This window comes from Saimiri boliviensis, chromosome 1, assembly GCF_048565385.1.
Source record: "Saimiri boliviensis isolate mSaiBol1 chromosome 1, mSaiBol1.pri, whole genome shotgun sequence".
In the NCBI taxonomy this organism is placed as follows: Eukaryota; Metazoa; Chordata; class Mammalia; order Primates; family Cebidae; genus Saimiri; species Saimiri boliviensis.
Genome location: NC_133449.1, coordinates 133,640,361 through 133,656,664, shown reverse-complemented (window position 1 = coordinate 133,656,664; position 16,304 = coordinate 133,640,361). Strand labels below are relative to the sequence as shown.

Sequence of the window (16,304 nt, the reverse complement as noted above, 5' to 3'; positions counted from 1 at the left end):
AAGTCAGAATCTCTATTTTAACAAGACTGACAGGTGATTCACAGCCGCATTAGTGGTGGCACATCACTGGGCTAGACTGCAAGGATTCTGTCAGTCTCTGTCAAGGCAAAAATCTGGCAACAAAAATCACGATAGCGGTAGGGAAAAACAGGTCAGAAAACTACTTTAGAGCAGTATATTCAGTGAGAGCAATGTCCCCATAACCCTGCTGGGAAAACATTCAGGTTTTATACCCACTCAAACTGTCACTCAACTATAAAATCAAAGGATGGATGCGCTGAAACATGCACAGCTCAGGAATTCTGTTTCCCATGGGCTCATTCTGAAGAGAACAAAAGAGGACAAATTTGGCCAGAGAAGACATCCAGAGAGAAGGTCAGTAAGAAGCTGATGAGCACCCAGCCATTAACAAATCTAAATCTATACATTTCATTATGTATAAAACTTTATATCAGAAGAGGAACACTATAAACTAATACTCAGCTCTGGCTGGTGAGATGCATGCTTGGGAAAGTATATTGATGTCTTTGTCTTACTTTGAATTGCACATATAAATAAGATGGATCGATGGGTGGATACATAAGTGAGAAAACAAGTACAGGTGGCTCTGTGGACCCAACCAACGAAGCTTGGCTTGAAAATATTTTTGAAAAAATTATGTATAGAACATATACAGACTTTTTTCTTATCCTTAGACAGTATAACAATTATTTACACAGTATTTATATTGTCTTGGGTATTAAAGTAATCTAGAGATAATTTAAAGTATATGGGAGGATGTGAATAGGTATAGGCAAATACTATACCATTTAATTATTTAGAGAGGGTCTTCCTCTGTCACCGAGGCTGAAATTCAGTGGTATGATCATTGCTAATGGCAGCCTTAGACTCCTGGGCTCAAGCAATCCTTCTGTCTCAGTCTCCTGAGTAGCTGGGACTACAGGTGTGCATCCCCGTGCCTGGCTAAATTTTTTATTTTTTGTAGAGATGAGGTTTTGCTATGGTGCCTAGGCTAGTCTTGAACTCCTGAGTTCAAGTGATCGTCTGCAAGTGCTGCGATGACAGGCATGAGCCACCTTGGTATCTGGGGAAGTCCTGAACGAGTCCCCCACAGATATCAAGGGACAACTGCGGAGTAAAAGTTTCATGGTAGGCCGGGCGCGGTGGCTCAAGCCTGTAATCCCAGCACTTTGGGAGGCCGAGGCGGGTGGATCATGAGGTCAAGAGATCGAGACCATCCTGGTCAACATGGTGAAACCCTGTCTCTACTAAAAATACAAAAAATTAGCTGGGCATTGTGGCGCGTGCCTGTAATCTCAGTTACTCAGGAGGCTGAGGCAGGAGAATTGCCGGAACCCAGGAGGCGGAGGTTGCGGTGAGCCGAGATCGCGCCATTGCACTCCAGCCTGGGTAACAAGAGTGAAACTCCGTCTCAAAAAAAAAAAAAAAAAAAAAAAAAAAGTTTCATGGTAGAATTTAGGTGGTGGGCACACAAGTGTTCCTTGTGATATTTTTTTGGCATTGCTGTGTGTTTAAGAACTTTATACTAAAATGCCAGAAAAACATAAGCCTCCCTTTATGGAAGAATCATAGTTACAAAATGGAACACAAATATTATACACTATGTCCATGCAAAAATGCACACACACCTTAGGGGTGTAAAAGGAGAAAAGGCACAGGTTTGTGTAAGCATTCAACTTTCCTCTTCATAAGCAGTGAGAAGTGAGAAATTCAATGGATAGTGTTGGAAGGTGATAAATCAACTGGGAGTATAAAATGTTCCAAGAGAAATAAACCAGAATCTGAATGGTGGAAGGCACAGAGGAAACAGTGGAAGTGTCCTATTTTGGGCATTGCTTGTCTTGGAGAATCAGTAGATACGAGAGAAATGCTTTCAAGACAAACTAGGACCACAGAAGGGATCGCTGAGATACAATGCTAACTGGTAAGGCAGTCATTTGTGATTTAAAAGCAACTCAAATGTATGCATAAGCAACCTTGGGAACAATACTGTTAGCAATGGTTCCTTTTAGGACAGAGAGGAGGATTGGGTGGGAGTGACAGCTATTTTGGCCCTGTGGGCTTTTATGTTAATTAAAACAAGCCAGCAAACCGACCTTTGAGATGTGTTGCTTTAAACATGACTGAATGGGGGGGGTGGAAAGATTCAGCTCCACCTCACCCCTGCTTCAGCCACAAATGAAAAGAAACATTTAAATGACAAACACAGGTCCTAGTTGTAAACAGGGAATGGCTTTCAGAGGAAGATGATCAATACTGCTATGAACTGCTAAGGGACAGAAAGATTTCCTCCCATTGGAAATCTTTAAAGGTAAAACAGTCTCTGGTCCTGTGCTTTGTAAGGGTCTAAGTGGAGGAAATGGATGAGGATTCACTACTCTTTTGAGTCTTTAGGTCTCAGGAGTATTTAAGGAATTGAACCACAGCTGCAATCACTGCACTCAATGTGGAATGTTCTGTGGGTTTTAATTTCTTCTGAGTGAATCATTTGTATTTCTAGATGGTAGATATTTTGAACCTTGCTTCCCTGTATAGACCCATCAGTCATGGCTGCCAGCCTCTGTCCCTAACCATCAGGATGGGACCTCTGGCTTCCAAAAACTCAGCCCCTCACATGGGGCACTGACTTCTCTACTCTTTGAGCTAGGCCTATGATCCCTGGGTATCCTCCAAAAAAAAATACAAGATCTGACATTAATTACTTGCCTTTGCGTTTTCCTCCCTGTTCTGCTTCAGGATTCAGATCTGTTCCTCTGAAGAATGGGTACAGTGAGGACATCGAGCTGGCTTCCCTCCTGGTTTTCTGTGAAATGCGGCCAGTCCTGGTGAGTGGAGAAATGACAGTGAGGGCTCCCTGAGCTTTGTGCCTGCTGGTTAGGGTAGAAATGGCCTATGAATACCATTGGCTGATGTACTTAAGCCCATTGAGAATTATCTAGGCCAAGCATGAGACATCATCATACAAGAATTCCTTTCTGCTAATTCCCCAGTTTCCTGGGTTTCCCTCCCAGCATCCTCCTCCTTTGGAGAATGCTGTGTGATTCTGCGTAGGCAGTGTAGCTGGAAAGGGTGCCGGTGCTCCTAAGTTCCTCATGATTTCACTTCAGCAAGAGCCAGGCCCGATGATGCCGTCCTAGATAAGACTCAGCCTTTATGGATGCTTTTTTGGTGCCAGTGGGTCTTTGGGCATCCTCTCGAAGAGTCTGAGAGCCTCCAAGGAAGGCATGTCTTGGCCTCTCCTGGGGGAGAAAATGCATAAACCGCAACTGTTTTCTAGAGAAGACTGAAGGAGACTACCTTCCTGGTTCTTGTGATTTTCCCAGGCTTGAGTCTCTCCTTCGATTAAGTAGTTTGGATAGGTTTGGTCTTGAACTATATTTAAAACTGTGGCAAGGTTGCTCAGGACAAAGGGTTAAGAATGGAGCTCCATGCTGTGTGGAGTCAGGGCTTGAGTTTGGGTAGATGACTGGGTAGTTACTGTGATTCTGGGGCTTCAGAGTCTCCAGAATGGCCCCTCTTATAGGCTCAGACCCACATATCAGGCCTGTGTTTTTGCAGTGCCTGACCGGTAGCCAACACACTCTCCCAAGATCTTTTCATTCCCTCTACTGCGGAACCGCAAAGCTCGACAGGGGCCCAATGCATTCTGTGGTCACTCGGATTCTCTTTGGCTAATCTAAAAAAAAACCATGCTTCTGAACCCCAGTGGGTTGATGTGGGCTGGGGCAGTGCTCTGGATACCCATCTTGTTTCCTCATTTTGGTTGTTTCCCAGATAGAGAAATCAAGGTCTGTAATTTGGCTCTAAGAAGTAAACTGATATCTGGACCTTTGAACAGCCATAACAGTAGTCCATGCAATAAAAATTCATGAACTTGACTCAGGAGGGAATATTAGACTTTTCTACATAGCTGTTTCCCTACGTTCAGCTTTTGCAACTTCGGTAGTTTTCCACTCCAGAGAATTTTTAGGAGCATTGAGATGAAAGAAGATGCCAAAACAAGAGTAACTCGGGCACGGTGGCTCACGCCTGTAATCCCAGCACTTTGGTAGGCTGAGGTGGGAGGATTGCTCTAGCCTGGGTGGCTGCAGTGAGCTGAGATTGTGCCACTGCACTCCAGCCTGGGTGACAGAGTGACAGTCTGTCTCAAGGAAAAAAAAAATAAGGGAAGAAAGAGCAGTAAGAACCCGAGACTTAAAAAGCACAGTAGTTGGGGACCAAAGAACCTGAGACAGTATCACTTTTTGATGGCATAAACTAAACTTCACCAGCATTTAAATCAATATGGGAGTCTTCCATCAAGTAGACCGACCACAAATTAATCACTCCCTAAGCTGAGCATAAGGTGATCACCCACAGCTTCAGGTGAGTACCCTTTTCCTCCTTTATGCCAGAATTCTTTCCTTAGGATCAATACCCAGATATAGAATTAGTGGGATCAGTTAATTTAGCTGAATGGTACAACTGTAAAACCTGGAGTTTAGCAGAAGCCTTAAACCGTGAGCTTGAAGACCCTTTGCTTAGTGTAGCTTACCCTTTCCCAGGTCGCTGAAGGATCTGGGATTTGTCCATCTCCTGCCCTGGGCAGGGTACCTAACTCTGCTTCTCTCTCTATAAAAAGTCCTCTGCAGACATTTCACAGAAAGGTCAAGTGATAAAAATGGTTTTAGATGGGGGTAGGGCAGCATTTGCCTGGGCGCTGCTCTGCAAGGCTGCTGTAAACAACTGGAAACATAAATAATTTAAGTGATTAGGTATCCCTAGCAGCAGAGAAAATTAGTATATTTAAAAGAAAATTGTGTTGATGCAGATTTGACTGCCTTGATGAGGGAAGCTTCATGCCGGGGCTGCTGTTGGAGCTGCCACTGTAGGGAGTCAGGGGCGTTGTGTGGGGTTCTAAATGGAAAGTTGACGCTCACAAATCTGCTTTCTGAAAGCTTTAGGGGAAGAGTTGTGTATGTGCAAACTTCATCTGCTAGCTCTCGAGATTTCATTGAATTCCACATCTGTCACCTGGTTCTGTGACACTCACAGGTGCAGCTTGGCATTTCTGTCCACATAGCAATGAGGAGTCGCTCTTGGAAGCTGAGCGGAATTGCATTCAGTAGACCTGGGCTTTCTCCTTAATGCCTATGGTCATACCTTGTTTTATTTATCACCATATCCTCTGGAAGCTAGGGAGAAACTCTGGTCAACAGCCTCAAGACAGACTTTGCTGAGCAAATGATTGATCCAGTAAGAGCTGAGATGAAGTTTTCTCATAAAACATTTGTGGAGATTGAGTTTACGGCTCCAGAAAACTGTCAATAAGCACTTTAAACCCCATCTGAAGAAGCCATTTACATGGTACAATTTCTTTATGAAGTCACAGTCCTTTGCTTTGTAAGCACTATGTTTAGTTTATAAAGAGTAATTTTGGCACCATTTTATTACCTACTGTATTTTATTTAAGATGTAAGGCAAGAAAGGTGGGGGAGTTGAAAAGAATCCTCACCAACAGCCTGTATCTAAGCGTTGTTAGCATCTTGGGAGATTTCCTTTGCCTTATGGCTTTTTGTAGATGATATTTCCATAGTTGGATTCATAGAGGTGCCCTTTTCTTCTTCACAGATGACCTTACATGATTTTAAAGCCACTGATGCCCGTTTCATCAGATGTGGGTCCTAATTCACTTAGTCAAGACTTTCTCCTACTAATGGAGAGTTAAGTCATTGGCATTTTTTTACTTTATAAATAATATCGGTCTTCATGTAACATTTTCTGATTAAAAATTATTTCCCAAGGCTAGATATTTAGCTATGGAATAATAAATCAAAGGAAAAAGGACCATGTACTTTTTACACGCATGTCAAATTGTTCTCTGAAAGTAAATAGTTTCTCTTAAGTTGATGTATTCTATCCAATCTTGCCATTAACTGGAATGGGCCTTCACTGGAATGATCTAGCATGGTGAGATCCAGAAGAATGGGACTGGGGAAATTAGGGAAGCTTAAATATTCATCATCTTCCCTGGGCAAACGGGCAATTTCTGGAGGGCACATTTGAGAAAACTGGCTGTCCTAGGACCTGTTGAGTACTGACCCTGGGTGGACTGGGTTCTGTTTTGTGCTGGGTAGGAGCTAATGTGCAAGGGATAGAGAGGCCCCTCTTTAGAGTGAAAACAACAACAACAACAACAAAAAACCCAGGATGCTGACAACTAGATGAAGGCTTATCCCAGAGCAGATGCGTGAATCCCTCTGTAGAAGATCTCACACTTTAAAATCCTGGAGATCTAGGACTGGGAGCTGTACTCTGGCACTGAGCTGGTCCTGGTTTTTGGGGTTAGGAAAGATTTCCTTACACTTGGGGAGACCTGGAGGGACACAAAGGCCCTCCTTAATGCCTCACCAGCTAAAGTTGTGGTCACTTTGCCCAATGCTGGCTCTAAGGCTCTAAAGAGCAGAAACTGCTGTGTTTATCAACTATCACCCAACAGTTTGACATGACGACTGAACAGACACAACCAGGAGCATGCAACGGGAAAAGAGGGGGGCACACCGAGGTACAGGTACAGGTGGCCAGTCAAAACTGAGCGGTTGGGGACGCCTCGGATGAGAATCCTAACACATAACTCACAGGACCTTTCAAAGACATCCAAGTAGAGCACTGGAAAACACTTTCCTGAACTGAAACAAAAGACCTGATTGTTGAATTTAAAAATTTGGCATATAAAGAGATCTGCATTAGTGACACAAAAGAGGATGTGAAGGAAATGTCTCACAATCTAGAGCAACCCCACATTGATAGGGAAAGAAAGGAAAAGCTGGGCTGGGAGGACAGATGCCAAGAACCTAACATGAAAGCAGGTCGCAAAGGACCAAGTGGAACAGGCATTGGAGAGCTATTAGAGAAACAGCTAACAGAGGAGGTGTTTCTCTGATCTGCTGCTTGTGAGGGCCCACTCAGTTGCAGGTGGGATGAATAGAAAACATATCTATACCCTGTTATATTTTATTTAAAATTTTAAATTCCAAGGGTAAATTTGAAAACCTAGACTTCCAACACAAGTTGTTTATAAGGGGAACTGAGTAAGTCTAACATTAGAGTTGTCTTCTTTGGTGCTGAAAACCAGAAGACTCCCCAAACAGGTAGAATGTGGACTAGGAAGGAAGAACTCAGTGTCTAATGCCAGGCGTCCCCAAACTACAGCCCGTGGGCTGCATGTGGCCCCCTGAGGCCATTTATCCGGCCCCCCGCCGCACTTCAGGAAGGGGCACCTCTTTCACTGGTGGTCAGTGAGAGGAGCACAGTGTGTGGCGGCCCTCCAACGGTCTGAGGGACAGTGAACTGGCCCCCTGTGTAAAAAGTTTGGGGACGCCTGGTCTAACCCCTGACATATCAAGGAGTTTCAGGACATGCAAGATTTTAGATAAATCATGTATCCTAGTCAATGGAAATCTTGAGGCAGTCCCTGAATCAATGATATTTTAGTCAGAAGAGAAACTTTTAGATAGGGAGATGAAGAGAGGAAAACTAGTGAATAATTAATTTTGCAGTACAATTATATCTTACAGGATGATGGTGTGATTACAATTTTGTCATGGTAAACATCAAATTAGGATTATTGAATTGGAAGAAATACACCATAATAAAAAATGCCAATCAAAAGCTAAAAAAAAAAAAAAAAAAAAAAAAAAAACCCACGTATCAACAAAGCATAGGCACAGAAAGGTAAAATAAAGGTATCCTAAAGGATATTTCAACTTTGATGACTGGGGAATCAGTCGGCAAATAAAGTATACCGCAGAGGAAGAGTTAATGCTAACATTTTGATGTTAAAGGAATCTGTAATTTTAATTAGGATTGTTCAACTGAGAGTAACCACTGTAAGAATTAAAAAGCAGAGAAGAAATAAGGAGGACAAAAGGAGATCAACATAAACTCGACCAAGAGAGTAAAAAGTGGGGATTGCTGGGAAGACGGCTGAATAGGTGCATAGCTCCCAGTGAGACTGACACAGAAGGCGGGTGACCTCTGCATCTCCAACTGAGGCATCTGGTTCATCTCATTGGGACTGGTTGGACAGTGGGTGCAGCCCAAGGAGGGTGAGATGAAGCAGGGTGGGGGATTGCGTCACCCAGGACATGCAAGGGGCAGGGGAACTCACTCTCCTAGCCAAGGAAAGCCATTAGGGACCATCTGGCCCAGATACTGTGTTTTTCCCACAGTCTTCACAACCTGAAGAGACCAGGAGATTCCCTCTCATGCCTACAACATCAGGGCCCTGGATTTCTAGCACAAAACTGGGTGGCCATTTGGGAAGACACCGAGCTAGCTGCAGCACTTTTTTTTCTCTATACCCCAGTGGTACCTGGAACATCAGTAAGACAGAACCCTTTACTCCCCTGGCAAGGGGGCTGAAGCCAGGGAACCAAGTGATGTGGCTTGGCAGGTCCCACCCCCATGAAGACCAGCAAGCTGAGATCCATTGGCTTGAAATTCTCACAGCCAGCACAACAGTCTGAGCTTGACCTGGGATGTTTGAGCTCGGTGTGGGGAGGAGCATCCACCATAGCTGAGACTGGAGCAGGCAGTTTTAATCTTACAGTGTAAACAAAGCCCCTGGGAAGTTCAAACTGGGTGGAGCTGAGAGCAGCTCCGAAAGGCCTCTGCAGGCAGACTGTGTCACTAGACTTCCTCCTCATTGGGCAGGGCTTATCTGAAAAAAGGCAGCAGTCCATCAGGGACTTATAAATAAAGCCCTATCTTCCTGGGACAGAGGACCTGGGAAAAGAGGCAGTTGTGGGTACGGCTTCAGCACACTTCAAAGTCCTTGCCTGACAGCTCTCAAGAAAGCAGCGGATCTCCCAGCACAGTGTTTGAGCTCTGATAAGGGACATACTGCCACCTCAAGTGGCTCCCTGACCCCCATGTATGCTCACTGGGAGATACCTCCCAGTAGGGGCTGACAGACACCTCATAAAAGAGAGCTCTGGCTGGCATCTGGCAGGTACCCTTTGAAGATGAAGCTACCAGAGGAAGGCACAGGCAGCAATCTTTGCTGTTCTGCAGCCCCTGCTGGTGATTCCCAGGCAAGCAGGGTATGGAGAGGACCTCCAGCAGACCTGCAGCAGAGGAGCCTTTAGAAGGAAAACTAACAAACAGAAAGAAATACTTTCAACATCAACAGAAAGGATGTCCATTCAGAGACCCCAACCAAAGGTCACCAACTTCAAAGACCAAAGGAGATAAATCCACGAAGATGGGAAGAAACCAGTGCAAAAAGGCTGAAAATTTCAAAAACTAGAATGCCTCTTTTCCTCCAAGGGATCACAACTCCTCGCCAGCAGGGAGACAAAACTGGATGGAGAATGAGTTTGGTCAATTGACAGAAGCAGGCTTCAAAAGGTGGGTAATAACAAACTTGTTTGAGCTAAAGGAGTATGCTCTAACCCAATGCAAGGAAGCTAAGAACCTTGAAAAAAGATTAGATGAAATGCTAACTACAATAACCAGCTTAGAGAAGAACATAAAGACCTGATGGAGCTGAAAAACAAAGCCCAAGAACTTCGTGAAGCATACACAAGTTTCTATAGCCACATTGATCAAGCAGAAGAAAGGAAATCAGATACAGAAGATCAATGCAATGAAATAAATGAGAATACAAGATTAGAGGAAAAAGAGTGAAAAGAAATGAACAAAACCTCCAAGAAATATGGGATTACATGAAAAGACCCAATCTACATTTGATCGGTGTACCTGAAAGTGAGAGGGAGAATGAAACCAAGTTGGAAAATGTTCTCTGGGATAATATGCAGGAGAACTTCAGCAACCTAGCAAGGCAGGCCTACATTTAAATTCAGGAAATACAGAGAACACCACAAAGATACTTCGTGAGAAGAGCAACCCCAAGACACATGATCGTCAGATTTACCAGGGTTGAAATGAAGGAAGAAATGCAAAGGGCAGCCCGAGAGAAAGGTCAGGTTACCCAAAAAGGGAATCCCATCACACTTAGTGAGTCTCTTGGCAGAAATGCTACAAGCCAGAAGACATTGGGGGCCAATATCAACATTCTTAAAGAAAATAATTTTCAACCCAGAATTTCATATCCAGCCAGACTAAGCTTCATCAGCAAAGGAGAAATAAACTCTTTTACGGACAAGCAACTACTGAGAGATTTTGTCACCACCAGGCCTACCTTACAAGAGATCCTGAAGGAAGCAGTAAACATGGAAAGGAACAACCAGTACCAGCCACTGCAAAAACATGCCAAATTGTAAACACCATCCACACTATGAAGACACTGCATCAACTAAAGGGCAAAACATCCAGCTTGGATCATAATGGCAGGATCAAATTCACACATAACAATAGTAACCTTAAATGTAAATAGGCTAACTGCCCCAATTAAAAGACATAGACTGGCAAATTGGATAGAGTTAAGACCCATCAATGTGCTGAATTCAGGAGACACATCTCATGTGCAAAGACACACGTAGGCTCAAAATAAAGGAATGGAGGAATATTTACCAAGTTAATGGAAAGCAAAAAAAGAAAAAAAAAAAAAAAAGCAAAGGTTGCAATCCTAGTCTCTGATAAAACAGACTTTAAACCAACAAACATCAAAAGAGACAAGAGCATTCCATAATGGTAAAGGGATCAATGCCTACCACATCAGGGCCTTGGGTTTCTAGCAGGACACTGGGTGGAGACTTGAGAAGACACTGAACTAGCTGCAGCAATTTTTTTTCTATACCCCAGTGGTACCTGGGTTTAGAAACAAGAAGAGCTAACTATCCTAAATCTATATGCACCCAATACAGGAGCATTCAGATTTGTAAAGGGTTCTTAGAGACCTACAAAGAGACTTAGACTCCCACATAATAACAGGGGGAGACTTTAACACCCCACTGCCAATATTACACAGATCAATAAGACAGAAAATTAACAAGGATATTCAGGACTTCGACTCAGCTCTGGGCCAAGTAGACCTAATACGACAGCTACAGAAATCTCCACCCCAAATCAACAGAATACACATTCTTCTCAGCACCATATCATACTTAGTCTAAAATTGACTACGTAATTGGAAGTAAAACTTTCCTCAAAAAATGCAGAAGAATGGAAATCATAACAGTCTCTCAGACCACAGTACAATCAAATTAGAACTCAGGATTAAGAAACTCACTCAAAACTACACAACCACATGGAAACTGAACAACCTGCTTCTGAATGACTACTGGATAAATAACGAAATGAGGGTAGAAGTAGAGATGTTCTTTGAAACCAATGAGAATGAAGACACAACATACCAGAATATCTGAGACACATTTAAAGCAGTGTGTAGGGGGAAATTTATAGCACTAAATGCCCACAAGGGAAAGAAGGAAAGATCTAAAATTGACACCCTAATGTCACAAAAGAACTAGAGGAGCAAGAACAACCCAATTCAAAAGCTAGCAAAAGACAAGAAATAACGAAGATCAGAACAGAGCTGAAGGAGATAGAAACGGAGAAGTTTACGAGTAGGTCTTGTTTCAGCCATGGCTGAACTTCTGTGCTCACTCGGCGGCTGTTTTCCTCTTTTTTGGCACATTCCCAACTTTGACACAATAGCCAAGTGGCCATGACAGGACCACACTCACACTCTACCAGCTGATCCCAAGAAAAGAAACTATACCAAGAACACCAGTCAAAGTCCCATGGATGTGTCTAGTTGGCCTTGCTTGGGTCATGTGCCTGGAGGTGATACTGATGGGGAAGTAGAAATCATTCCTGGCTACAGGTGAGGTACATGCCCATCTCTGGAAGGTGTAATTTATGGTACTTTGGCTTTTTTTGGGTAATAGCTTTGAGATATAATTCATATACCCATATATCATATCACTCATTTAAAGTGTACAAGTCAGTAGTTTATAGCCTATTCCCGGTTGCACAGCTATGACCACAGTCAATTTTACAACATTTCCAGCACCCGAAAAGAAATCTCATGCTCATTAACTGCTGCCATTCACTCCATCCGCCAGACCCCGGTGACCTTTAATCTACTTTGTCTGTCTGATTTTGCCAGTTCTGGACACTTCATATAAATGGCATCGTGCGAAATGTGATCTTTCAGAGTAGGGCTTTTTCACTTAGCATCGTGTTTTCAAGGGTCATCCGTGTTGCAGCTTGTTACCTTGCCTTTTAACGCCCTTAAAAGATCTTAAATTATCTGCCTCTTGCCTGTCTCTCTGTTCTCATGTCATGCTGTTTTTTCTTCTCTGCTGGGTTCCACTTTAAGCATGCAGCTGCCTAGACACTTTTTCACTTAAAGGACAAAAGGTGACACGAAGACCAAGGGAAAACGGATTAGATTAAGAAATAGGATTCACATTGTAGTCATTATTTTAACGTTTTGCAATAAAGCAACAGTGTAAAGACTCAACACTTTATAATCTGCTTGCTTCCCCTACAATAAATGTGTTTTATCTTGGGTTAAAATAGACCCTGGCTCTGCTGGGCTAATCCATGTTGCAAAACTTCTGCCCCATGCTCCCTTGAGGCATGCTCATGAGATGCCACGTTCACATTTTGGTTTGGAAGGTGTAGTCACCACAAGGTTTTTCTCTCCCCTGCATCCTCCAGGAGAGCGAAGAGGAACTTTACTCCTCCTGTCGCCAGCTGAGGCGGCGGCAAGAAGAACTGAACAACCAGCTTTTTCTATATGACACACACCAGAACTTGCGCAATGCCAACCGGGATGCCCTGGTTAAAGAGTTCAACGTTAACGAGAACCAGCTCCAGTTGTACCAGGAGAAATGCAACAAGAGGTAGGTCAGCCCCTCCACCTGCAAATCCTTGGGAGTTTTCTAGGCACAGTAATGTTGGGCACCGGAGGCCAGGCTTCTGGAAAGCCCTCTCAGCTGCTTCTTTAGAAATCCTTGGCCGGGCACAGTGGCTCATGGGCCAGGCATGGTGGCTCATGCCTGTAATCCCAGGACTTTGGGAGGCTGAGGCAGGTGGATCCCCTGAGGTCAGGAGTTAAAGACCAGCTTGACCAATATGGAGAAACCTGTCTCTACTAAAAATATATAAATTAGTTGGGCGTGGTGACTCCCAAATCTCATCAATTTGGGAGGCTGAGGCAGGAGAATCGCTTGAACCCGGGAGGCAGAGGTTGCAGTGAGCCACTATTACGCCATTGCACTCTAGCCTGGGCAACAGCGGGAGACTCCTCTGTTGCCCACCACAAAAAAAAAAAAAATCCTTTGACACTCTTGACTCTAGTTCTCTTTGCTCTAGAAATTAACTTACAGTAATACCTTAAGCACTTGCCACTTCCCTAAGTAGAACTGTTTCCTCTAGAAGGACACTTCAATTTAACAGTGAAAATAAATGATAACCACTGACTTTTAAGGCGTCCTTATTGTGTTCCCAAGAATGGGCTAGACCAGTGTTTCTAGACTGGGGCAAAATCCCCCAGCAGAGATGCTTCTGGTTGTGCTACAGGCACGTAATGGGGTGCGGGGCGGCCAGGGTTGCCAAGTGTTTCACAATGTGTCTGAATGTCCCGAAAAACAATGATCCAGACAAAAATGCTCATAGTGGCCCCCAGTGACTCACACTGTGTTGCCTGCCTTACCCACTTTATTCTCCTTTAATCTTCATGTCAGCCTGCAGAGTAGCTCTCACTTGATGTCACTACTGGGGAGATTTAACCTCTCTGAGTCTCAATATCTTACCAGGAACTTGGAGCCTGCCTCTCTGATGCTCAGCCCTATACCACCCAGCTACGAAGGACTGGCAAATGTGCAGATAGAGGAATGTTCCAGAGTTCAGCACACAGCCCTTTGCTCATGCCCCCGTGCTGACGGTGAAATCTGTTTTATTTTAGGTTAAGAGAGAAGAGAGTCAGCAACAGCAAGTTTTACTCGTAGAAGCTGGAGCGTGTGTGACAGGGCATTGTGTGTGTGTGCATGTGTGTTTGCATGTAGGAGAATGTGTCCTGTTCACACTCTGGGAAGACGCTAATCTGTGACATCTTTTCTTCAAGTCTGCCATCATGGTGACATTTCTGAAGACCCAACTGGCATGAGTGGGGGTAATTTCCTGTTATTATTTTCATCTTGGACAACATTCTTAACTTATATTCTTTATAGAGAATTCCCCAAAACATGCTCCTCATTTTTGGCCTCTTATGTTCCAAGCCTCATTGAATAAAAGCAATGAAAACCTTGGTCAGTTAAGCCTTCTATTGCATGATCTATACAGTGAACGGGATTTCCTTTCTGGCCAAGAAGATTCTACCACTCACGATTCAGGTAATTAACTTCCACAGAACATGAACTAGAAATGTAAGAAACTGTTCATTAGATTCTGAAAAGGATTTTAACTAAAAGGCAAATGATTCTGTCAGGGCCCAAAGAGAAGCCTTTACCCACAGGTAGCTTGCTCGGTTCAGTGTACTTTAACTAACACCGGCTGCCTGCTGCCGTCCACAAGAAAATGGTTGAGTGATGGAATCTGTTCATCAAGATAATTTCTAATTAATGGTCACAGCTTGTTTTGTGACTAGAGTTAGTGGGATGGAGGTGGGAGTCTTGGGGCCTCTTTGTTTTAAAAAGCCAATCAGAGAGATCAGAGCCCTGCTGCAGGGGCAGGCTCTCACTTGCTCCTGGCTCCTGGCTCTGCCAGCTGTTGGGAGGCTCCTGCCCCACTTATCCCCCATGGCCCTACTGAACTGTCTGGGAGGCTGCTGGAATGGCCCCTCGGTCCACAGCTCTCCACAGGCAAGAGGCCAGCTGTTGCTTGAAAGAGGTAGACCAAAGTTAGGTTTATGGCAAAATGTCTCTGGGTTTCCCAGTTTTCTGGAGTGGTACACACTGAGCTTTAATGAGCTAAGCATTAGGGCGTTACAGAGAATTTCAAATGCAGCCGTCTCCCTTTGGGCAAACCTTCCTAGTTCATAATACATGCGGGTGGTGAGGGCTTTACACCTCTGCATCTTCAGGTATGAATACACATCAATGATATAATACGGCTTTTTCAAGGAGAGGAGAGTGCTGGACTGGGAAGGGAGTTGGTTGGTAGAGTCACAACTTCTCAATGAGTGACCTGACAACTGATGGAAAAACAGGTGTAATTGTGAAAAGCCATGGCTGCAGTGGCAAAGAACAAGCCATCGGTAAACCGGATGCTGGCTGTGGATGCAACTGGCCTCTAGAAACCCATCTGGCCTTCCTCTTGTTATCCAAAATGCTGGGCTTAGCAAACATATATTGCTGAAGTACAGGGCAGAACCAATCAGGCTCTGACCAGAATACCCATCTGGTGCCTTCATTCTACAGAAACTTATTGATCACCTCCACATGCCAAGCACAGTGCCAAGATCTGGGGGTACAATGTTAAAAAAAAAAAAAAAAAAGAGAAAAAAGCTATGGGTCTCATCAATCATCTCCATCCACGAGCTCCTCAAAGAAAGGCATCTACCTTCCCTGAAGCCAGGAATACAGAGAACTGCGGTCTGGCCAAGGAAGTGCTGTTACCTGGTGCTGTCCCTGCAGTTACTCTGCCAGCTGGGAGTTGCTACTGTATTTGGCAGTCAGCAATTGAAGAAAGAACTTTCCTCTTAGTGGCAAAGGTTCAAAGCAATGTTCAAGATAGGTTGGGTGAGAAAGGCACTGGGATGAGTGCCACAGGCACCCTGTAGCCAGGGCCCCGTTAGCTGGTCGCCAGGTAGCCACCAGAACCTGTTGGTTGCACGTGGCATCTCCCCCAACCCCTTTCAGCTCTGTCGTTACCTCCTTTCAGCTCCCCACTTCACTCTGCTTAAAGCCGCAATGCTAAGACCTGCATCCCCTTTCTGCCCAAAACGGATTTTTGGCTACCGTATCAAAGAAACTGTCATATGGTAGCATGGGAAGCAGACGCCAAACCCCTCTCCAGCTGCTGCTGTGTAAAATCCATGAACGGCCAAAGAGCAGTCAGGGGATTATGACATACATGGTGCTGGGAAGAACCCTCTGCCTGAAACCGTCTGATTCTCCTGGTGCTACAACTGGAATCCACCATTAGAGACTACTTGCTTTGGTTTCTTCCTCCTGTCCTTGATAGGGTAACATGTTAATTTGGTTCTTGGTGGTGGCAGGGACCAAATGTCTCAGAAAAGGCACAGAAGGTATCATGGCCCTTCCCAGAGTCTATTTGATGCCACGTAACTTCAGCATCTAGCTGAGATGTGCTTCCTACATGACTGTTAAAGCACAGGCAATCCAGGCCAAGGAGACCAGTAACAGGCATGGTCTGTTACTTCTGAA

At 44.3% G+C, this 16,304-nt stretch overlaps 1 protein-coding gene across 4 annotated transcripts in view; it reads left to right on the top strand.

Annotated features, from left to right (window-relative positions):
* Positions 1 to 14,225, top strand: part of PLCG2 (phospholipase C gamma 2) — a 180,694-nt gene extending 166,469 nt beyond the window's left edge. For all 4 annotated transcript variants that reach the window (XM_074404665.1, XM_003938062.4, XM_074404659.1 and 1 more), the window contains 3 exons: positions 2,758 to 2,846; positions 12,634 to 12,818; positions 13,883 to 14,225. In XM_074404665.1, coding sequence (XP_074260766.1) covers positions 2,758 to 2,846; positions 12,634 to 12,818; positions 13,883 to 13,925 — 317 coding nt within the window. In that variant the 3' untranslated portion in view covers positions 13,926 to 14,225. The remainder of the gene's footprint in view (positions 1 to 2,757; positions 2,847 to 12,633; positions 12,819 to 13,882) is intronic.
* Positions 14,226 to 16,304: the final 2,079 nt, after the last annotated feature.